The sequence below is a fragment of the Sitophilus oryzae genome, unplaced genomic scaffold (genome assembly GCF_002938485.1).
Source record: "Sitophilus oryzae breed Bouriz unplaced genomic scaffold, Soryzae_2.0 scaffold_1507_pilon_pilon, whole genome shotgun sequence".
NCBI classification, from domain to species: domain Eukaryota; kingdom Metazoa; phylum Arthropoda; class Insecta; order Coleoptera; family Curculionidae; genus Sitophilus; species Sitophilus oryzae.
The window spans coordinates 806,300-826,420 of NW_022146178.1; the positions used below are offsets into that span (position 1 = coordinate 806,300).

Consider the following 20,121-nt stretch of genomic DNA (forward strand, 5'->3'; position numbering starts at 1 on the left):
TGTAGAGCTGTTTATAATTCACATAAGTATGGTATGATAATAAAATTTTGCATTACGGAAAATATCTTCAGTATCGTCAGTATAATAAAACTTGGTTATTAGGTATATATTTTGCAGAGGATAAATTAAAATACCGACACCGGCTATAATATACCCTGTTCAATTCGATCGTAGGTCGTGTCGATTTAAGGACGCCCCCTGAATCGATTCGACTAAGAGCTATCGGCAGGTTTTGGTATACATATAAATAAATGAATCACCAGACCAGACAGAGTCGAGTCGACCGGTCCGAAGCGTATAGAAGAGATTAAAAGTGCGCGGGGTTGCTTCGACCTGTCCAATAACTTCATTTATTTCTATGTATCAAAATCAGATAAAACCGCGGTAGTGCCATTCACCAGAAAGCGAAGTTTGAAAAGCTTGAAAAGAATCCATCTAGATGGAAAGGAAATACTGCAATCACCGGAAGCGAAATATCTGGGAATAACCCTGGATATTAAACTTCTCTGGAACAGGCATATTAAGAACATTACCAGCAAAGCCACAAGAACAGACACTGGCGGGAAATAGGTGGGGCTACCCTAACATTTTGCGCCGTATGTATACCATGATAGTAAGACCCATAATTACCTATGGAGCAGTTGCTTGGTGTGCAAAACTAGAGCAACGTACAGCAAGACAAAACCTGTGCAAAGTACAGAGACTGGCATGTATCTGCATCACAGGTGCCATGAGAACATGTCCAACAGCAACAATGGAGGTCATTCTAGACCGAACACCGCTGCACATTGTCGTCGGTAGTTATGCCAATGCGACAATGATTGGAATGGTCATTGACGGAAACAGTACTGGGAGAATTTTCATGTCAGGGGCTTGGAACACCCTCAAAAAGAAAATTCCACTTGGAAGCAAGGAAGAAACGCTTACTCAGCATGTAATATATACCATAACGTGGTATACTGATGCTTCCAAAACCAAAGCAGGGACAGGGATAGGAGTATTTGGGCCGAAAACTGAATATTCCTAACCAATGGACACCTACCCGAGTATCCTTCAGGCAGATAGAAACTATAGATAGGAAGATAGATCTAGGATAGAAATATAGATAGGAACTATCGAAAACAGAAAATTGCTATCCTATCCGAGAGTCAAGCAGCACTAAACGCGATAAACTCAGTAACCATCAATTCGAAGTTGGCCAAAGAATGCCTAGAGAAGCTCAACAAATTAGGCAAAGAAAATAAAGTCCTCCTACTCTGGGTGCCTGCTCACCAAGGGATAGAAGGAAATCTCTGTCTCCTCAACGAACACCTCAGCAGAGTCAAGCAGCACTAAACGCGATAAACTCAGTAACCATCAATTCGAAGTTGGCCAAAGAATGCCTAGAGAAGCTCAATAAATTAGGCAAAGAAAATAAAGTCCTCCTACTCTGGGTGCCTGCTCACCAAGGGATAGAAGGAAATGAAAAAGCAAAAGATCTAGCTAGAAAAGGAGCGAACGCTCCACTAACTGTACCAGAACCGTTCTGTTCAACCGGGTTCAAACGGGAACCAACTGAAAGCGGAACTGAAAAATCTGGAAGACTCCATCCGTAACTTGGTATGGGTGTTCTCCAGCAGTTTAAGATACTCGAAAAAGTTCCTCAGAACTTACGACCGAGAAAAATCAAAGGTTTTCCTTGATTTAAGTAAAAACAATCTTCGGATTGTCACGGGGTTTCTAACAGGACACTGTCTCCTCAGTAGGCTGAAGCTGAGGAACAACGGCGAATACAGATTCTATGGGGAAAATGGGGAAACACCAGAACACCTTATCACTGAGTGCGCCGAGACGACGACCATTCGTGCCATGAACTTTGGTACGGCTGATGTCGAGGATGGAGAGCTAGCCTCTGTGAAGCCGTCTCAGATACTGGCTTTTGTTAAAGCCCTGAGACTGTATGATAAGTTATAACTCGTTATAACTCAAGAAAGGGGAACAATCTGTAAGGTCGCGGTGATTAACTCCCCTCCTAAATATTCTACATTCTACATGTATCAAAATCTGTCGATAGGTCTTAGTCGAGTCGACTAGTCTGGTTGAATGAAAAATCGAGTCGTTTTGACTTTTAGGACTTTTTGTGTTTTTTAATTTTCTTCAAAACGGCAAAATTATTAACTATTTAATAACCATTTTACGATTAACCATTTTAGAACAAACAAAAAGTTTTATGAAGAATGCATTTTTCTCATAATATCAATAAAAAAAATGGGTTTCCTCTTGTAAAGATAATCCGGGGATATATACTATAGATGTGAACTATCGTATACTTCAAATATTTCTGCTTCGATACAATAAATATAAATATTATGATGAATTAACGATCATCACATGCTGCAAAAGTAATCGACGCCAATCTTACTGTTCACGTTCTCTCGTCTATAACAAACGATGATTCGATAGATACCAGGAACTGCTCGCTCTTGCCCAATTACTCCTGACCGACAATAATAGCGAATATAATCGGCAACGCGGTAGAATGATCCTGCGACACAAAGGTACCAGCCAATTTGCCAGGTCGGCCAACCATGCCAGCAAGGTTGCCAAAAATACGAAAATCTCGGTGTACCTAAAGAATTTTGTTACATTCAGGAATAATAGTAAATATGAAGTTGAGTTTCGTTCACAAAATTATTTAAATTTTTAATGAAATATACAGTGGTGGCCAAAAGTATGGAAACTTTTTACTTTTTAAAATATCACAGAAAATATTGCTATGCTTAAACTCTCAGGAATATAAATGAACAGCTTATCAGCAAATAAAAGTATTCCAAAAATTATACAGCGAAAAAATCTGTTTAGCAGTTTTTGTAGGAGAACAATAGATTTCTTGTGGCCAAAAGTATGGAAACCATAAATAAATACATTAAAATTATTTAGTTTAAGCTGATAAACGGTAATTTTGATTTGCTTCAGATAAATATAAACATCATGCCCAAGTCTAAATATTTCTCTACGGATTTAAAAAATAAAATAGTTGAATTATACAAGAGCGGTTATAGACAAATTCATGTAAGTAAAAATTTAAACATTTTAAAAGGCACCGTTTCGAAAATAATTCGTAAATTTAATAAAACAGGGAACGTTTCAACAGCTTTTCAGTCAGGAAGACCAAGAAAGTTGTGCAACAGGACAATGAAAGTAATGAAGAGAATATCAATGGGAGATCAAAGAAAAACATCCACAGACATTTCTCGAGAAATGGGTGAAAGGGGAATATCGGTGTCTGCACGCACGGTGAGAAGAAGGTTGGATGACATGGGACTTTTTGGAAGAGTTGCGGTGAAGAAACCACTAATATCAAAGAAAAATAGGATGGTCCGCTTTGAATTTGCTCAAGATCATCTCACCTTGTCTTATCAGAAATGGAATACTGTACTGTTTAGCGACAAAAGCAAGTTTCAACTGTTTGGTAGTGACGGGAAACGTTATGTCCGAAGACCAAAAGGTACACGGTACAGCCATAAGTACCAGATGCCCACAGTAAAACATGGGGATGGGAGTATAATGGTATGGGGGTGTTTTTCTCGCTCAGGTGTTGGTCCTCTTGTTAAAATTGATGGGATAATGGACCGTTTTTTGTACAAAGACTTATTGGAGAATAATATGCTGCCTCATGCTGATGAAGAAATGCCACTCAGATGGTTGTTCCAGCAAGACAATGATCCCAAGCACAAATCTCGGTATGTTCAAAAATTGGTTAAATGAACATAATGTTCCACTAATGGATTGGCCCTCACAGTCTCCGGATCTTAACCCCATAGAAAATTTATGGGACCATTTGGATAGCAAAATTCGAAGCCATTCTATTTCAAATAAAAATGAATTATGGTAAGTGCTAAAAACTGAATGGGCGGCCATTTCCAGTAAAGATTGTACGAGATTGATCGATTCGAAGATGCCACGAAGATGTAGAGAAGTAATTAATTCAAAGGGATATTCCACTAAATATTAGTAATTTTTATATTATTTTGAATTTTAATAAACATTCTTCTTAAGTTTCCATACTTTTGACCAAGAAAATATTCATAATTTTTTATATATTTTTTGATAGCTGTAATTTTTTATTTAAATGTATTAGGTTTTGTAGGAACTTATTTGTAGGTCACGATTATATAAGTCGTTTTATTTCATATTTTAATTTCTCAGCATAAATGACAAATTAAAAAAGTTTCCATACTTTTGGCCACCACTGTACCTACTGTTTTGTGCATTAATGTAAATTACATGATGTTTTTTTCTTTAAACATGTCCTCAGCGGTATTTGTAAATTACTATAGTCTGTCCAACGAAAGGATCCATGACAGTGACAGTTGAGTCTGTCATATTAATTCACAGGTAACATAGAGCTTTTCATTTTTTGCATGAAAAACGTCTGTCAAAATCTTCCCTGGCTAGTTGGACAGACTTTAACATGTTGGACAGACTTTAACAGAATATTTAAGCAAACAGTATATTGATAAAGTGTGGTTTATGAAATTGTCGATGTCCTAAAAGTTATGGCAATGCAATTTTTTATTCTAGGGATGTCGATAAGTCCCGTATAAAGAAAACAACCAGTGCAATATATAAAATATGTAGACATAACAATAGCTCTATGTACCTACTGACATATTAGATGCAAATTATAGAGCGCATAGTTCAAAATAGATGGCATTGGATTTAAATTCTTAATATATGCACATAGGAGGGTTATTTTCTTGATAATGAAAAGAGAGTAGTTATGTTCGAAAATATACAGAGTGGGGCAAAATAAAACAGTAATACACCAAATACATCAAAATACATGACTTTCAACTCTGGACGCGCGTTTCGCTAACATCGGTTTTCATATTTTAGTTTTAATCATCCGCTGATGATGCTAACATGGTTAGCGAAACGTGAGTTATTTGTTTTGGTGTATTAGTAGTGAATTAATGTTATATTTTGTTGTTGTAACGACAAAGATTCCAAACCCAACAGTATTATACAGGAAAATAAAAACACTAAATCGCCACAATACACCAAAACACTTTTACTTTTACACTAGACGCGCGTTTCGCTAACCATGTTAGCATCATCAGCAGATGATTATAAACTGTACTATATACTGTAATTATACAGGGTGACTCTTATATAAGTGCAACTATTTTTAGGGGTGGTTTGGATATTTCGACCCCAGAAGCACGATTATGAGTTTTATTTCGCGAAAATTTTTTTTTAGTTTTTAGTTAGAAAACATAATTTCTTCATAATACGGCAACATAAGTAGTAGATTAAATTTACAAGAAAGAAAATTCACAAAAGATCCAGCGGCTCCCAAAATTTTAGCACAATTTTTTTTTTTGGAAATTTGTAAAGTAAAATAGCTCGGTTATTTCGGTTTTATTTGAAAAATTGTAAAGAGGAAATATGTTTCTTTGGTCAAGATCTACCAGACCTGAAAATATTTGCACTTATTTAAGAGCCCCCTGTATAAGGTGGCACAATTAATAATTTATAAGATCATCATGATCTCTTAAACCTGGGTAAATTATATATCTCTTTTCATTATTGTATTATTTTATGTTTAAAATATTTGATGTGAAATTTCTAGGTGATTTCGTGGCTAAATTTGAAAGCTTTTGAAATAAAGAATATCTATAATAAGCTATTGAGTAATTGTATTACTAAATTTATTTCAAATACTTGTAAAGTAAATGTTAACGACTACTTTTTTCTGCTAGGACCGAGGCTAGGACTAATCTGAACGGGTCCTACTTTGTTTACGCGGAATCCAAACCGCGGTCCCCGACTATATCGTTATTAATGGTCTACCAGCTTGGCGACTGTCTATATCGACAGTTACGAGATATCCGATCTCATCCGGCCTCCAACCAGTGTAAATAAGCTTAAAGAGTAGGATTTTGAAAGAGCAAATGATTTTGAACTTGCCATGAAACACCACGAAGATTCCATACGGTCACCCCTCCACCCACTCGCATCGACTAACGTCGCTTGACTTCGATGATCTATCATTGAAATATACAATAATACCGTATGATCAAAAAGAAAACGGCGTCCAGTTGCGTTGAAAACGACGATCGGTGACATTCCCCATTGGATTTTACATATAAAATGACAGCGATCTTCATTTCATAGCTATCGCTGACGCCGTTTTTTTTCGATCTTATTATACTTTACTTCTACATTTTAAATTGCATTGTATTGGATTAAAATTATAACATTTTTGGATTAACAACTATATCAGACCAGTTTAAAGCAAATTTTGAATGTCATTTATTAAAAATACCATAGAATCGAAAAAAATGGTATCATAGAGGGCTAGGGAATGACAATCGATGATAATTTTGGGAAGATGAAGCCCTAGACGTCATTTTTCACGTCAAAAATTTTTAGTAAATGACGTCTATACATTGACCTCACCAAATTTATCATCGACTAGCGTATACCAGCGACTTCGTTCGCGTCGAATTAATCATTTGTTATGGTGATGATAAATCAAAGCAAGAATTTCCATTAACATACAAACTGGATAAAATTTTCTCACGTTTGCCAAAAATCAGCTTTAAACGTCAAGCAGTTTAAGCAGAATCGTGATTACTCAATGGTCATATTTTATGAAACACCCTGTATAAATTTATAAAAAAAATCTTAAAATATGTAAAACAACAAAATAAAATATACGTGTTTAAGCGTTTTTTTCGGAAACTTGACCGTTTTTTAAATAAAAAATATTGTAATATTTGAGGGGTGGTTTCACACCCTTGGAACTGGAATTTCGAAAAATCCCTTCTTATCGAACCTCTACACCCTAGAATCAACCTGTATGCCAAAATTGAGCTTCTTACGTTGAGTGGTTTAAGCAGGATCGTGATTAATCAGTATGTCAGTCACTTAAGGATTTTATATTATATTAGTATAGATTCCCATTCCCCAGCCAAATTTGACGCCGTTTTTTTTTCGATCATACGATATTATAAAACATAGAGAACAAGAAACAACTAGAGAACAAGTAAAAATTATATTAGTATTATTAGTAGTAGAATTTGTATTTATCTATTAAGAAATTTTCTGAATTCTAAACGTAAATATAATTTAAAACTAGCATGCTATTTCTAATCGTTTATGTAAACCACAGTGTAAAAGTATATTTACTTTACACTTTATTAATTATTACTTAAATTTATGAAATGCCTTCCGAATATAGTAGCCAAACTATGGCAACTCTGTATGTCCGGTGTAGCGCAAAAAAATTACATTATCCCCGCGCCGCGGCGCGCTAAGAACATTATTATCTCTACACCTATCTTATCTAAACAAGTGTTTCAGTTGTCTTCTAACATCATCCCGCTCGTTAAAAATAGTTTTCGACGAATCCGGCCTGTGAAAGCAACGTGGGTCCCGATCAAAACCGATTCAATCGAATTGAATTCAATACAAAAACTTTTATAACAGTTTCGACGGTGTGCATTTTGAAGAAAGCGTCTTATTTACGTTATCGTATCGTGTTTTCAGTCTATCTACAATTCCGATTTGGAGCATGAATATTTAAAATGATGGAAATCGGTGACTAAAGTGGTGAATATTAATTGATGGATGAATTATTAGTTCGTGTTTAACGAGTGACGTGATGGATAAAGTGTTATTTATCGCGATTAGTTCAAATTAATTGTTGTTGTGTTATATTGCCGGAATGCCTATTTACGTGAGGAAATACAAGAGACACAAACCGAGAAGGAATTCGGATTACGTTCTTGATCACAGGTTTGAGAAGTAATCACATATCTACTACCATTATTAGATACTACTGTAGCTGAAAATTTACTACTAGCTTAACTTTTTTCTGATAATTTTAACATAATTATAACTTAAACCTAATGAGCTTTATTTAAGTAAATAGTTTTGAAATTATTGCAGAATTTTTCGCTAATTATTGCCATTTGACAGAAATACACAGAGACAGAGTTAGAAAAAAGGCGCGAAGACCACACCATAAAATAGTATATTGTTTTGTTAAGAGTAAAAATGAGACTGTTATAGCGAGGCTGTACGTTTGGCATACAGCCGAGGCACAAAAAGTCATTTTTACTCCGAATAGAACACGCTATTTTTTTCAAACGCCACAAATAAGTTTTTTACCAATTTCAAACGGTCCAAATAATATAAAAATATTTAAAAGTCTACCTTGCATGTAGCTATATATCGAGAAACTATGGTTACGCTCGTTGAATTTGACACTCTATGTCAGTTTAATAATATACAGGGTGGTCCGAACTGTATTCCGGAAATAAAAATAAGCAGATATATTCTGCAGATAAAAATAAGTAAAAAAGTTCGTATAAATGTATGTCCTAGAATGCTGAGTTTCGGAGATACAGGGTGTAAAAGTTTCATTTTTATTTCGATTTTTTTCGAAATAATTTCTGAAGTAATTACAGTTGAGGGTTGGTTTCTAAAATAATGTCAATATTTAGATGAAAATTAGGCATTAAACTAAGAACTTAGGCATTAAAAAGCGCCATTACAAAATCAAGAAGAGCACGGGCCAATGACGTCTAGGGTTTAACCTCGACAAAATTATCATCGATTATCATTCCCAGCCGTCTTTGACGCCGTTTTTTTTCGATCGTATGGTAGTTACTTTTGAATAAAATAAATACAAAGTTAACTAATAAAATAAATATAACGAATAAAACCAAATTACCTCGCAAATTACAAAAGAGTATAGGTATTCCGACTGAAAAAGTGTACAAACTGACCAAGTATACAGAAAGTTCTGTAATTAAGAGTGAGTCAATTAATTATCAATTTTGTAATTTTATTTTGAAAATATGTTATTAAAAAGGATTGAATTAAAGAGAATAATATTGTGCAATTATTTTACCTGATAAGAAATATAGAACTTTATTTACCTCTGTGACGGAATAGTGAAACTGAAAAATAAGCTGGATATTTCACCACTGAAGCAGACAACATTTCTTTCTAAAATGCCACTGAGTAGAGCATACAACGAATACCAGCATCTCAATTACTATTTTTTTTAGTTTTCTGCTTCAGTAGCATAATAAACAGCTGTTTTCCAGGAAGATTACATCAAGAAGGCTAAGATTTTTTCAAAATATAATTAAACAAACTGTAGATCATTATAATTTTCAGTATAATTTTTTTAAAATTAATAATTTAAGAATTATCAACAGAAAATTTGATTTTTTATATGGGACACCCTGTATATTTTTAATTTATTGAAAAGAATTTAAAATTACCTTTCCAAAAATATAACACAGTTGATATTTTGCTCGATTAAATAAAAATAGCATCAAAGTTGACTTGAATATGAAGACCGCTGTCATCCCAAGTAGCAAATTTTATTTTATAAAGGATGTATAAACAGCTATGTGATCATTTTTATAGGATACCTCAATTCATATAACGTGCTATAAGACCGTAATATGATAGCTTTACAACCAAAAAAGGCCCATTTTTATACAACCGTTTAGTAGTATAGAAGTTCTATAAAAAGGGTATACAACTCTTATGCAACTATTTTACATAGCGTTATATATCTATTATAAAACTAGTTTTATTGTGTATTACGTGGTCACATCTAAGAAACAGAACAATAAAAACATTTGATCATTTAGCGAGGTAAAAGAGTATTTTATTTTTTACCGATGAATATTAGGAGCAAATTATATTTTAAGCGTGTCGTAAAATGAATCTAGAGGATGTGGATTGTTAAAAAGGAGACTTTACTCGACGGTGAAAATGGCGGGTAGAGCCAAAAGGTACAACAAATATGTAATATAAAAAATCATTAATAGGGTTTGAAAAGTAGGGAAAATTTTTGTTGCGCCGAAAATTTTACTGGTAGATTAGGTATGTATTTGGCAAAAAATTAAAGCGCTTTAATTTCGATTTAGGTTTACGTATAAATTTAAACAATAAAATAAAATAAAATTTTCAAAAATTCTTGTTTTTAATTTAATTAAACAGTTTATTACTGTATGTGGGAATCTTATCACAAAATAGTTCTCAAAAAAAACATTTTACAATTTATTTTGATGTTTTTAATTTTGCTTCATATAATGGCGGCCATAGGCCATACAAAAATTCTGCCTTAAACATGGCGAATTATAATGCAACCATTTTATTATAAATGAATCCCTTAAATAAGTCTTTGTGGTAAAATAAAACGGTATAAGATAAATATCTATCATTACGCAGAATTTCCAGGCACTATAGAACTATTTTGGACATATTGAGATTTGTGACAAATAGATGTTGCCAAATCTCATTTGATTAGTATTTAAACTAACAAACGTGATCAGATTTTCATGGATTCATGCACGCAATGCATTTCATGCGTGCCCGACGAGTGAGCGGTAACCTAAGGACTTGGAAAAACAACAACAAAACAATACAAACATTACTACAGTAAAACTTTTACATCAAATTGGCAACCATGCTTTGAACAAGCCAGACAACCCGAGAGATTTTGGCTTTTGAGAACCCAGGGAATTCTCGGGATTATTTGCCGTAATTTCGAGGAGCTTTTTCTTACATGCTCTTTATAACTACCACTGCGTTTGTTAACTTTTTTCCAACTTTGTCCAGAATTCATAATAGCTGTGATTGATTATACTCGTACCTAGATATTACTTTTGCAACAACAACAATAACAAAATAAATAACTAGGTATATCATTTAATTTAAAATGAGGTTATATTATACATTACCAGTTTTATAATGCAGATATTATAGCGAATTTATTTTGTTAATCACAATTTTATCATATATAGCTATATAACTGTGTTGTTTGTATATAGCTATATAACGGTGTTGTATACAGCACCGTAGTTTAACGCAATAAAACATTCTATCATACAACGTAATACAACTTTAATAAGACACGTTTAAGTAATTATTATATGATCTTGTGACTACTAGTTATATGAATATTATAGAACTCTTACATGGTGGGTATAAGAGTCTAATAAAATAATATGTTTGTATCATATAGCATTGTCTTATTAAGTGTTATATCATACTAAAAGAAATTATCGTTTAATGCGTTATAGGATACGTTGTAAAAACCACTACAAAATAGTTTAATATGACAACTTTTATTAAAAAACAGAATGATCGAAACCAAACGCTTAATAAAATGAAGCAGTCCTTAAGACAACGCTATTCGACTGTTATAAAATAATTCAATCCTTTTAGAATTTCTTTTTGCTACTTGGGATTTTTATATGTAAAATTATATAGCGAATGTCATCGACCGTAATTTGATCCAAATCGACTTTACGCCTATTTGTCTATCGTACGGTACATTTTCCGTAGATTTTTATTTTCATTCCACAAGTTCCAATGGTGAATATTTATTACTACATACATATCAGCAAATAGTGAATTAAAAAAATTGTAATTTCTTAAACCTGAACAAAGTTTTTGGTATTGAACCATAAATTTTTATTATACCTATAGTTTGACTTAAACAAAGTCGATTATTTAAAATTTATTACACCTATTAAATAATACTTTGAAATATCAATCGATATGTACAGGGTGGGTAAAATTCGACGCTTTTAAATGGAAACACCCTTTTCTATAGGAGATAGACAAAAACTAATATCGGTGTCTGGAGCTGAATTTTGTCAAAACATTTGATTCTAAAAAACCGCATAGAGCATATACAACGAATACCAGCATCTCAATTACTATTTTTTTAGTTTTCTGCTTCAGTAGCATAATAAACAGCTGTTTTCCAGGAAGATTACATCAAGAAGGCTAAGTATTTTTATGAAAATATAATTAAACAAACTGTAGATCAATATAATGGTTTAAGTATATTTTTTTAAAATTAATAATTTAAGAATTATCAACAGAAAATTTGATTTTTATATGGGACACCCTGTATATTTTAATTTATTGAAAATAATTTAAAATTACCTTTCCAAAAATATAACACAGTTGATATTTTGCTCGATTCCTCTTCGAGATATAGAGTATATAAAAATTCGCCCGCTTTAAATAAGTAGGCTTTGAGCGGCACCGGCTGTAATGCAAAAAAATTCTAGCTGTGAGCATCAATTAAAACAAAAATAATATTTGCTATGAGAGATGCAGAATTTTATAACAATTTAAAATGTATTTAACTAACATCAACGCATTTAAACTATATCTAATAACAATAAAAATAAATAGCAAACCAAGACATGAGATTTTGCTACAAGTGTTCGACATATCGACCATCTTCTGTTATGGACAGACGGGGCAGTTTTTGAAAATTTCTCGCGGAATTCGTTAACTCAGTGGGGGTAAAAGATACCCTCTCATAACTGCCAAGTATTTTTAATTCTTGTCTAGATTATACGGAAGAATAAGAAACCTCATTCTTCCGCAAAAATATCCATAGGATTAGATCCATGGGCACTAAGTCAGGCGACCTCGACGGGCAACAGCTGGGATCTTGGTTAGCTATCTAATTATTTTTCAAATTTGCTGCAAAAATTTGCTGATAACTTCAGCGTTCAGAGGCGGTGCGTCGTTTTGCTGGAAAAATATGTTTTCGAGTTCCATTAAGGACATATCATCAATAAGGGGTCCAAAGCCTACTAGTTAAAAGTGGCGAACTTTTAAAAATTCTGTATTTCGAAGGAGATTATAACAAAATATCAAGTGTGCTATATTTTTGGAAAGGTAATTTTAAATTCTTTTCAGCTAATTAAAAATATAGAGGGTGTCCCAAATAAAAAATCATTTTTTTCTGTTGATAACACCTAAATTATTAATTTAAAAAAAATTATACTTAAACCATTAAATTCTACGTAAAAAGGTGCTTTGGAAATGTTTTCATAGAAATACAAAATTTTCCATAGCAAAAAGCACTTCGAAACAGTAACAGATATTGATGTGCGGTTTTCATCATCATGTTTTTGATGAAAATTGAGCTCCAGACACCTATATTAGTTTTCGTCTATCTCCTATAGAAAAGGGTGTTTCCATTTAAGAGCGTCGAATTTGACCCACCCTGTACAATGGGTTTTTAATATTATATCTGTTTATTTTAATATTGTAGACAATGTAGTTTAAAAAAAATGTTTTATTTAAATACGCTGCTTACATTCCCTATTAGGAAACCAAACATTAACACCAAACCTAGCAATAAAGATAAATGAAGAACCTAATAAAGATAAATTCCTTTTTCTTAATAATATTAAATATAATTTTTGTACACCTGAATACTAACAACTTATACCGTATGATCGAATAAAAACGGCGTCCACTTGGCTTGGAAATGACGACTGATGACATTTCCCATATAAATTTACAAAAAAATGACAGCGATCTTCATTTCATAGCCATCGTTGACGCCGTTTTTATTCGATCATACGGTATTTTAGTTTGTTGCATGATGAATCATAATATATAGTCAAAAATATGTGATAATACTCTCTATAAAAATACGGTATTAGAAATAACTAGAACATTCAACTTGTGAATTGTAATAGCAAATAACACTAAGGTATGAATATTGATACTGGGAATATTTCAATTTATTATCACATATTTGTAATAACAAATATAATTTGTCCTTATTTCTATTCATGAGTATCGTAAAAAAACGTGTAGCAAAAATTATTTTGCGCTCACCATTAATTTTGGATTATATTAAGCTATACAGGGTGCTACATATTCGGGGTACGAGCATTGGTATCTTGGTAACCGTAATACTATCAGATACCTCTGATAAAGTGGCTATGAGAATGTGCAATTAGTTTTTTGATTTTCTAAAAAATAACGACAGGAATAAATAAAATGTATTTTCAAAAAAACCCATTTATCTCAAAAAACTCAGCAATCCTTGAACTTTGCCCCAATTTAATTATCTTCGTATCAATTACTGTTTGCGAGATACCCCGAATTTGTAGCACCCTGTATAACATTTTTATATAGGTAATCAGTGAAATTGAAAACCAACAAAAATATTTTCGATATACAAAAATAATTAAAATTATACAATAATCTATGTAATTTTAAATTTCGTATTTAGAATTATTACTGATTGCCTGATACCTTGGCTGCCAAATTTAGGTACCTGATGTTTAATATTTGTGTAGTAACACAAGGAATATACAACAAAGCAATTTTTCAAACAAAAATCACTCTTTAATAAAATAACTGATTATAAACCGAAATTTCTTATTTTATTACATTTTAATTTTACTAGAGATTTTAATTTAAACTGTGTATTTCTGAATTTGAACTAGTTTTAGATATAGGTACATAAGTAATTTTAAAATTATCAGATCATTTTTATTTTTGTATGCAAAATCTAAAACTCTTCAAGGAATTAGAAATTATATACTTCAAATAATAATTTCAATTATATTAGCTTTGTTAGAATTAAGTTAATTGACAGCTGTCAATCACAATCAAATTAAAATTTGGTTTTTTCTTTGAAGATGAATCAAAACAATAGTAATGTTTCGATAATTATATCTTTTAGAATACTGTTTAAATTAATTTTCAAATACCTATTGATACACGTGTATACAGGGTTGTTCACCACATACGACACGGAGTATTGTAGCTAAACGATGAGATTTTTTCAAATTTTAAGTTTTGGGTTCGTTGAAGGACTATTAGAGCTACAATTTAGAAATAATTTTACAAGATACAGAGTGTCCCAAATAAGTAAAAAATATCAAAGTTGTATTTTTTGAAATGGAACACCCTGTATATTATTAAATTTCTAGTTTCTACGATTAAAATAAAGGTAAATTTGATTAAGGTTTATTATATTTAAACCTTACCGTTTCTGAAATATTTTCAATTTTGTGAAGTTGCAGTAAAAATTTTAAGGCTTCATTTCTCCAGGGGTATCAAAGTTTTTAATACTAAATATTTACTGAAGTTTATTTATTGATCAGTTATTGTGTTGCAATAATAAAAATAATACTACCTTATACAGAGTGTCTAAAAATTTATTTTAAATAATTATTAGCTTCAAACGGCAAAAACTTGTTTAATTTAAATGCAACACCCTGTATATTTTACGAGAATCAGATGCACAATTAAATTGTCTATCAAATTATGTTATACCATTTTTTACCGTAAGTTTCCGTAGGAAATGCATTTTCTTGTAATTTAGAACTTATTTATCAATATACCCATGGAATATTGACATTTTAGATTATTTTTAAAGATGTACCAAATTTTTAAAGAATACAGATACTAATATTGTCGATATAATTTGTTTATTTCACTAAAAAATAAAAAAAAAACTGTTTAAATATTTGTTAAAGAGGACCAATTAATATGATTCCAGTATTCAAACTACATGAACTGACTGTTTGCGTTGATTAATAATAATTGCTCCAAATACTAAAAAACTGAATTTTGTATGGGTATTAGACAGTGTGATAAAAAGTAACACCTTAAAAATGATATTTCATTTTTTAATAAATGTTTATTTATAACCACAGAGACTTTAATTTTGATAACTTATTATTATATTTATTTCTGACTCAAATCCATATTTATTTATAATAATTTATTAACGAACACAATTAAGTATGTAATTAATTAGTATATGGGCGGAAATAATGGTGTTATATTTAATTAATGGTATACTCTTTTATAAAGATTTAAATAGTTTTCTTTTTGCATACAAATGGGCTAGTAATATTATCGTTTTGCTAAAAACGATAATATTACTAGTCTGCACATTTTGTACATTTGTTGCTTTAAAAACAATCTAAAATGTCAATATTCCATGGATATATTGATAAATGAGGTCTAAATTAAAAGAAAATGCATTTTCTACGAAAACTTGAAGGGATACGTAAAAAATGGTATAATACAATTTGATAGACAATTTAATTGTGCATCTGATTCTCCTAAAATATACCGGGCATTCCATTTAAGTTAAAGAAGTTATTGCCGTTTGAAGCTAATAATTATTTAAAATAATTTTTTTCTATACTCTATACTAGAGTAAAACTACACAGTTCTATTGTAATTTTATAAATTTATATTTTTTATGTTGTTACATACATAATAATTATTATACAATTAGTATTTTGTTCTTTTATGATTAGTGATGAATCTGGTCTTGGTCTTGTGGTCCTGGCATTGCACAAAAAGCAAGACAAAGACAGAAAACAAGACCGACCAGTGCAAGATTTCTGCAAGATCAAGACCAAACAAAGCATGTAAGACTCTTGCGGTCTTGCATTATTTTTCATGTTTATTTAATACAAGAAATTACTTATTTGTTCATAATTATTGTTTTAAATTTATTACAAATAATGTTTTTTTTCGATTATTGTATAAAATTTTAGAGAAAGAATTTCAGATTATATTATACTGGATATATTGAAAAATATAAATTTTCGTGAAACAAATAATATTCTAATATTTTTTTTTCTTTAAAGATTTATTTGTATTAAATTATTATTACAAAATTTCTACAAAAAATCTTTAAATAAAATGCTATTTATTTAAAGATTCTCTATGTGGAAGTGCATCTAGTAAAAATGTATTAAAAAAATGCAAAACCAAGACTACTTATTAACTACAAGACCAAGACCAACGGAGTCTTAATCTTGTTCTTGCTTTTGCTCATCACTATTTACGATCCCATAGTACCGTATGATAAGATCGTTGACATTCCCCATATATCTTCATTTCATAGCCATCGCTGACGCCGTTTTTATTCGATCATACGGTATTAATATTGTATATTATGTTTTTATATACAGGATCGCTATTATGTATGGAAACGGTCGATTATTAGGTAAAATATAGGAGGTAGCGCAAAAAGTTTAATACAGAAGTTATATGATTTTTAAATATTTATTAGCGAGTAATAAATTTATGTATACAGGGTCGGTCATAAAGTCGTGGCACATCAATGTTTCTTTTTTTTAATGGAACCTCCTGTATATTATTGCATATTTCAATTCTTCCTTCAATTCTAAGCAAAAATCGAAGTACATACAATGTACCTCAAACCAACCGTTTCCGACTTATTGACTTTTGAAAATATCACTTAAACCATTTGATTTAATTAACTTCGATATGTTCAGTTTCATTTAACGATGCCATTCTGCCAAAACTGTGATACTTGATAATATTTGACATTAGTTCTCAAGTTTGCATTTATAGATGTATAAAATGAGATTATATCAAGTCTGGAAATTACAAAATTTAAGTTTAACATTTCAATTCTTCAATTTATGTACAGGGTGGTCGAAATTGCTCTGTTTTAACAGAGAAAACCTATTTCCTGACTAGATAGAGCAAAACCGACACAGATGTCATGGGTTCGATTTCTGAGACACGTTTATGACGCTGTTGATATTTTCACTGCCAACTGAGATACTGGATCTTTTTGTATTTTTTACCATTTGGAAAATTGCCCATAACTTTTGTATTTCGCAGAATAATAAAATTCTGTAAAAACGTTCTTAAAGCACTTTTTTAAGCACAATCTACTGACGTAGTCAGTTTTTCTCTAGAGTTGCTTTTTTGTCAGAAATAATAAAAAATATATTTTTTTAAATGGAAATTATAGTTGACTATGAACTTAAAAAAATGCTGGCGTTTAATCCTTTCTAACGACATAAAGTTATGTGTATTTATTTTTAAGAATGAGAGAAATATTAGGTTTTTTATCTTTATATCGAAGCGGGCCTTGATTTTGTGTTGACCTATTTGTCTAATTATTTTTTATCACAATTTAAAATTCTATAGTAATATTTATCTGCATAATTAAAGGCTTTTGAAAAGGTAAATCAACATTCTATATTAGTATTACCAATTACAATTAAAACGCCATGGTTACAACTCAACTATTAGATGGAGAATTTAGAGAGAATTGGATTGGAACAAGGGGGGGGGGGGACATACCTTAGCCTGCTAGGTCCTATTATTTAACTTCTTTCAACTTTTTTATGGAGGAAATTAAAAGACCTAGTATATAAAAACTATTGGGACGAGAGAAGAATTATAGAAGGCTACTAGGCAAGCTTTTGGACTTACTACACCAGTTTCTAATAAATCGCTGTAACTCTGTGTGTACAAGATGTTTATTGTGTATTTAACAAGCAGGTGCTCAGTTTGGACATCTTTAATGATTTTTTTTAAAAAACTATATTCGTCACTCAAAAAATACGTTTTTTTAGTTTTGTTCTTTGTTTATTGTATCGATTTCAATTGTAATTACTAATACTAATATAGAATGTTAATTTCCTTTTCAAAAGGTTTTGATTATGCAGATAAATAATAATATACAATATAAAATTGTAAAAAAATAATTAGGCAAATAGGTCAACACAAAATCAAGGCCCGCTTCGATATAAAGATAAAAAACCCTAATATTTCTCTCATTCTTAGAAATAAATACCCACAACTTTATATTGTTGGAAAGGATTAAACGCCAGCATTTTTTAAGTTCATAGCCAACTATGATTTCTATTTAAAAAATTATATTTTTTAATATTTCTAACAAAAAGAGCAAGCATAGAAAAAAACTGACCACGCCACTGGATTGTTCTTAAAAATGTGCCTTAAGAACGTTTTAACAGAATTTTATTATTCCGCGAAATAAAAAAGTTATGGGCAATTTTCAAAATGGTAAAAAATTCAAAAAGACCCCGTATCTCAGTTGGCAGTGAAAATATCAACAGGCGGTTTATGCCACTAAACGTGGCTCAGGAATCGAGCCCATGACATATATGTCGGTTTTGCTCTATGTAGTCAGGAAATAGGTTTTCTCTGTTAAAACAGACCAATTTCGACCACCCTGTACATTGTGTATTAGGATTATTGCTTAAAATTGAAGGAAGGATTGAAATATGCAATGAAAACTTAGGTACTAGACTTAGACTTTATGGCCGACCCTGCAATGTACACTTAAATTTACTAGTAGCTATTAGGCATTTAAAAACCAATTAGAACAGTATCACAGTTTCGGCAAAATGACATCATTAAATGAAACTGAACATATCGATATTAATTAAATCAAATTGTTTAAGTGATATGTTCAAAAGTCAATAACTCGGAAACGATTGGTTTGAGGTGTATCTCGATTTTTGCTTAGAATTGAAGAGAGAATTGAAATATACAATAATTTACAGCGGGTTCCATTAAAAAAATGAAACTTTGATCTGCCACGACTTTATGAACGACCCTGTATACTTAAATTTATTACTTGCCAATATACATTTAAAAATGGTATAATTTTTGTGTTCAACTTTTGCGGTACCTTGTATATTTTACCTAGTAATCGACCGTTTCCATACATAAAAGCGACCCTGTATAATATTTAATACTATAGAGAGGAATTAATAAACTGTACTAGACCACCTTATTTATCATAATGTTTTTATTATACCGGGTGGTGCATCGACGTTTAAGTAATTTTAATAACAGATATAATTTCTCTTAAAAATGAAGTTAAAAAAAACTTCATTATAATTAATTTAATAAATATTATTAATCATTTGATATTTTATACTTAGATTACTAATGGGCATATATATTTCTCTAATAAATAATATGCATCACAGATAAAAAATACAAAATTCATGATTATATCTTCACGAGAATATTATAAAATCACCAGCATAAAACGAATAAACACTCCATTTCCTATTTAAGAAAAAAGAGAAATACTTCATTCATAACCATTGCTAACTAATAGATAAAACGGGGGGTAAAAAAATGTAAAACCCGTTTTCAAGTAATTGTTCTAAAAACTATCTTTACCTTTCAGTTTCGATGTGGAAAATGGGGCCAGTCCTGGCAGAAGTCCTCTGGATGGCAGCGCGTCGCCGTCGGCAGGTCTGGTGCTCCAGAACCTGCCCCAGCGGCGGGAGAGCTTCCTGTACCGGTCCGACAGCGACTTTGAAATGTCGCCCAAGTCCATGTCCAGGAACTCGTCGATAGCCAGCGAAAGGTAAGAGCTTTCGATTAACTTGGTACTAAAAAAGATTCAGAGTTAGTTGGATAATGTCACCATTGATATTTTTCACTTATTTAAGCTCTTAAATGCATAAATAAGTAAAACTAATCTAAAATTCAATGTCT

General features: G+C 31.4%; 1 protein-coding gene across 10 annotated transcripts in view; it reads left to right on the forward strand.

The window, feature by feature from the left end:
- The window catches only part of LOC115878260 (cAMP-specific 3',5'-cyclic phosphodiesterase), a 743,109-nt gene that overhangs the window by 351,143 nt on the left and 371,845 nt on the right, over positions 1–20,121 (forward strand). For 8 of the 10 annotated variants that reach the window (XM_030894688.1, XM_030894691.1, XM_030894682.1 and 5 more), the window contains one exon: positions 19,808–19,990. In XM_030894688.1, coding sequence (XP_030750548.1) covers positions 19,808–19,990 — 183 coding nt within the window. Of the gene's footprint in view, positions 1–7,385; positions 7,795–19,807; positions 19,991–20,121 lie in introns of those variants that run through there. The other 2 variants (XM_030894693.1, XM_030894694.1) reach the window with 2 other exon arrangements.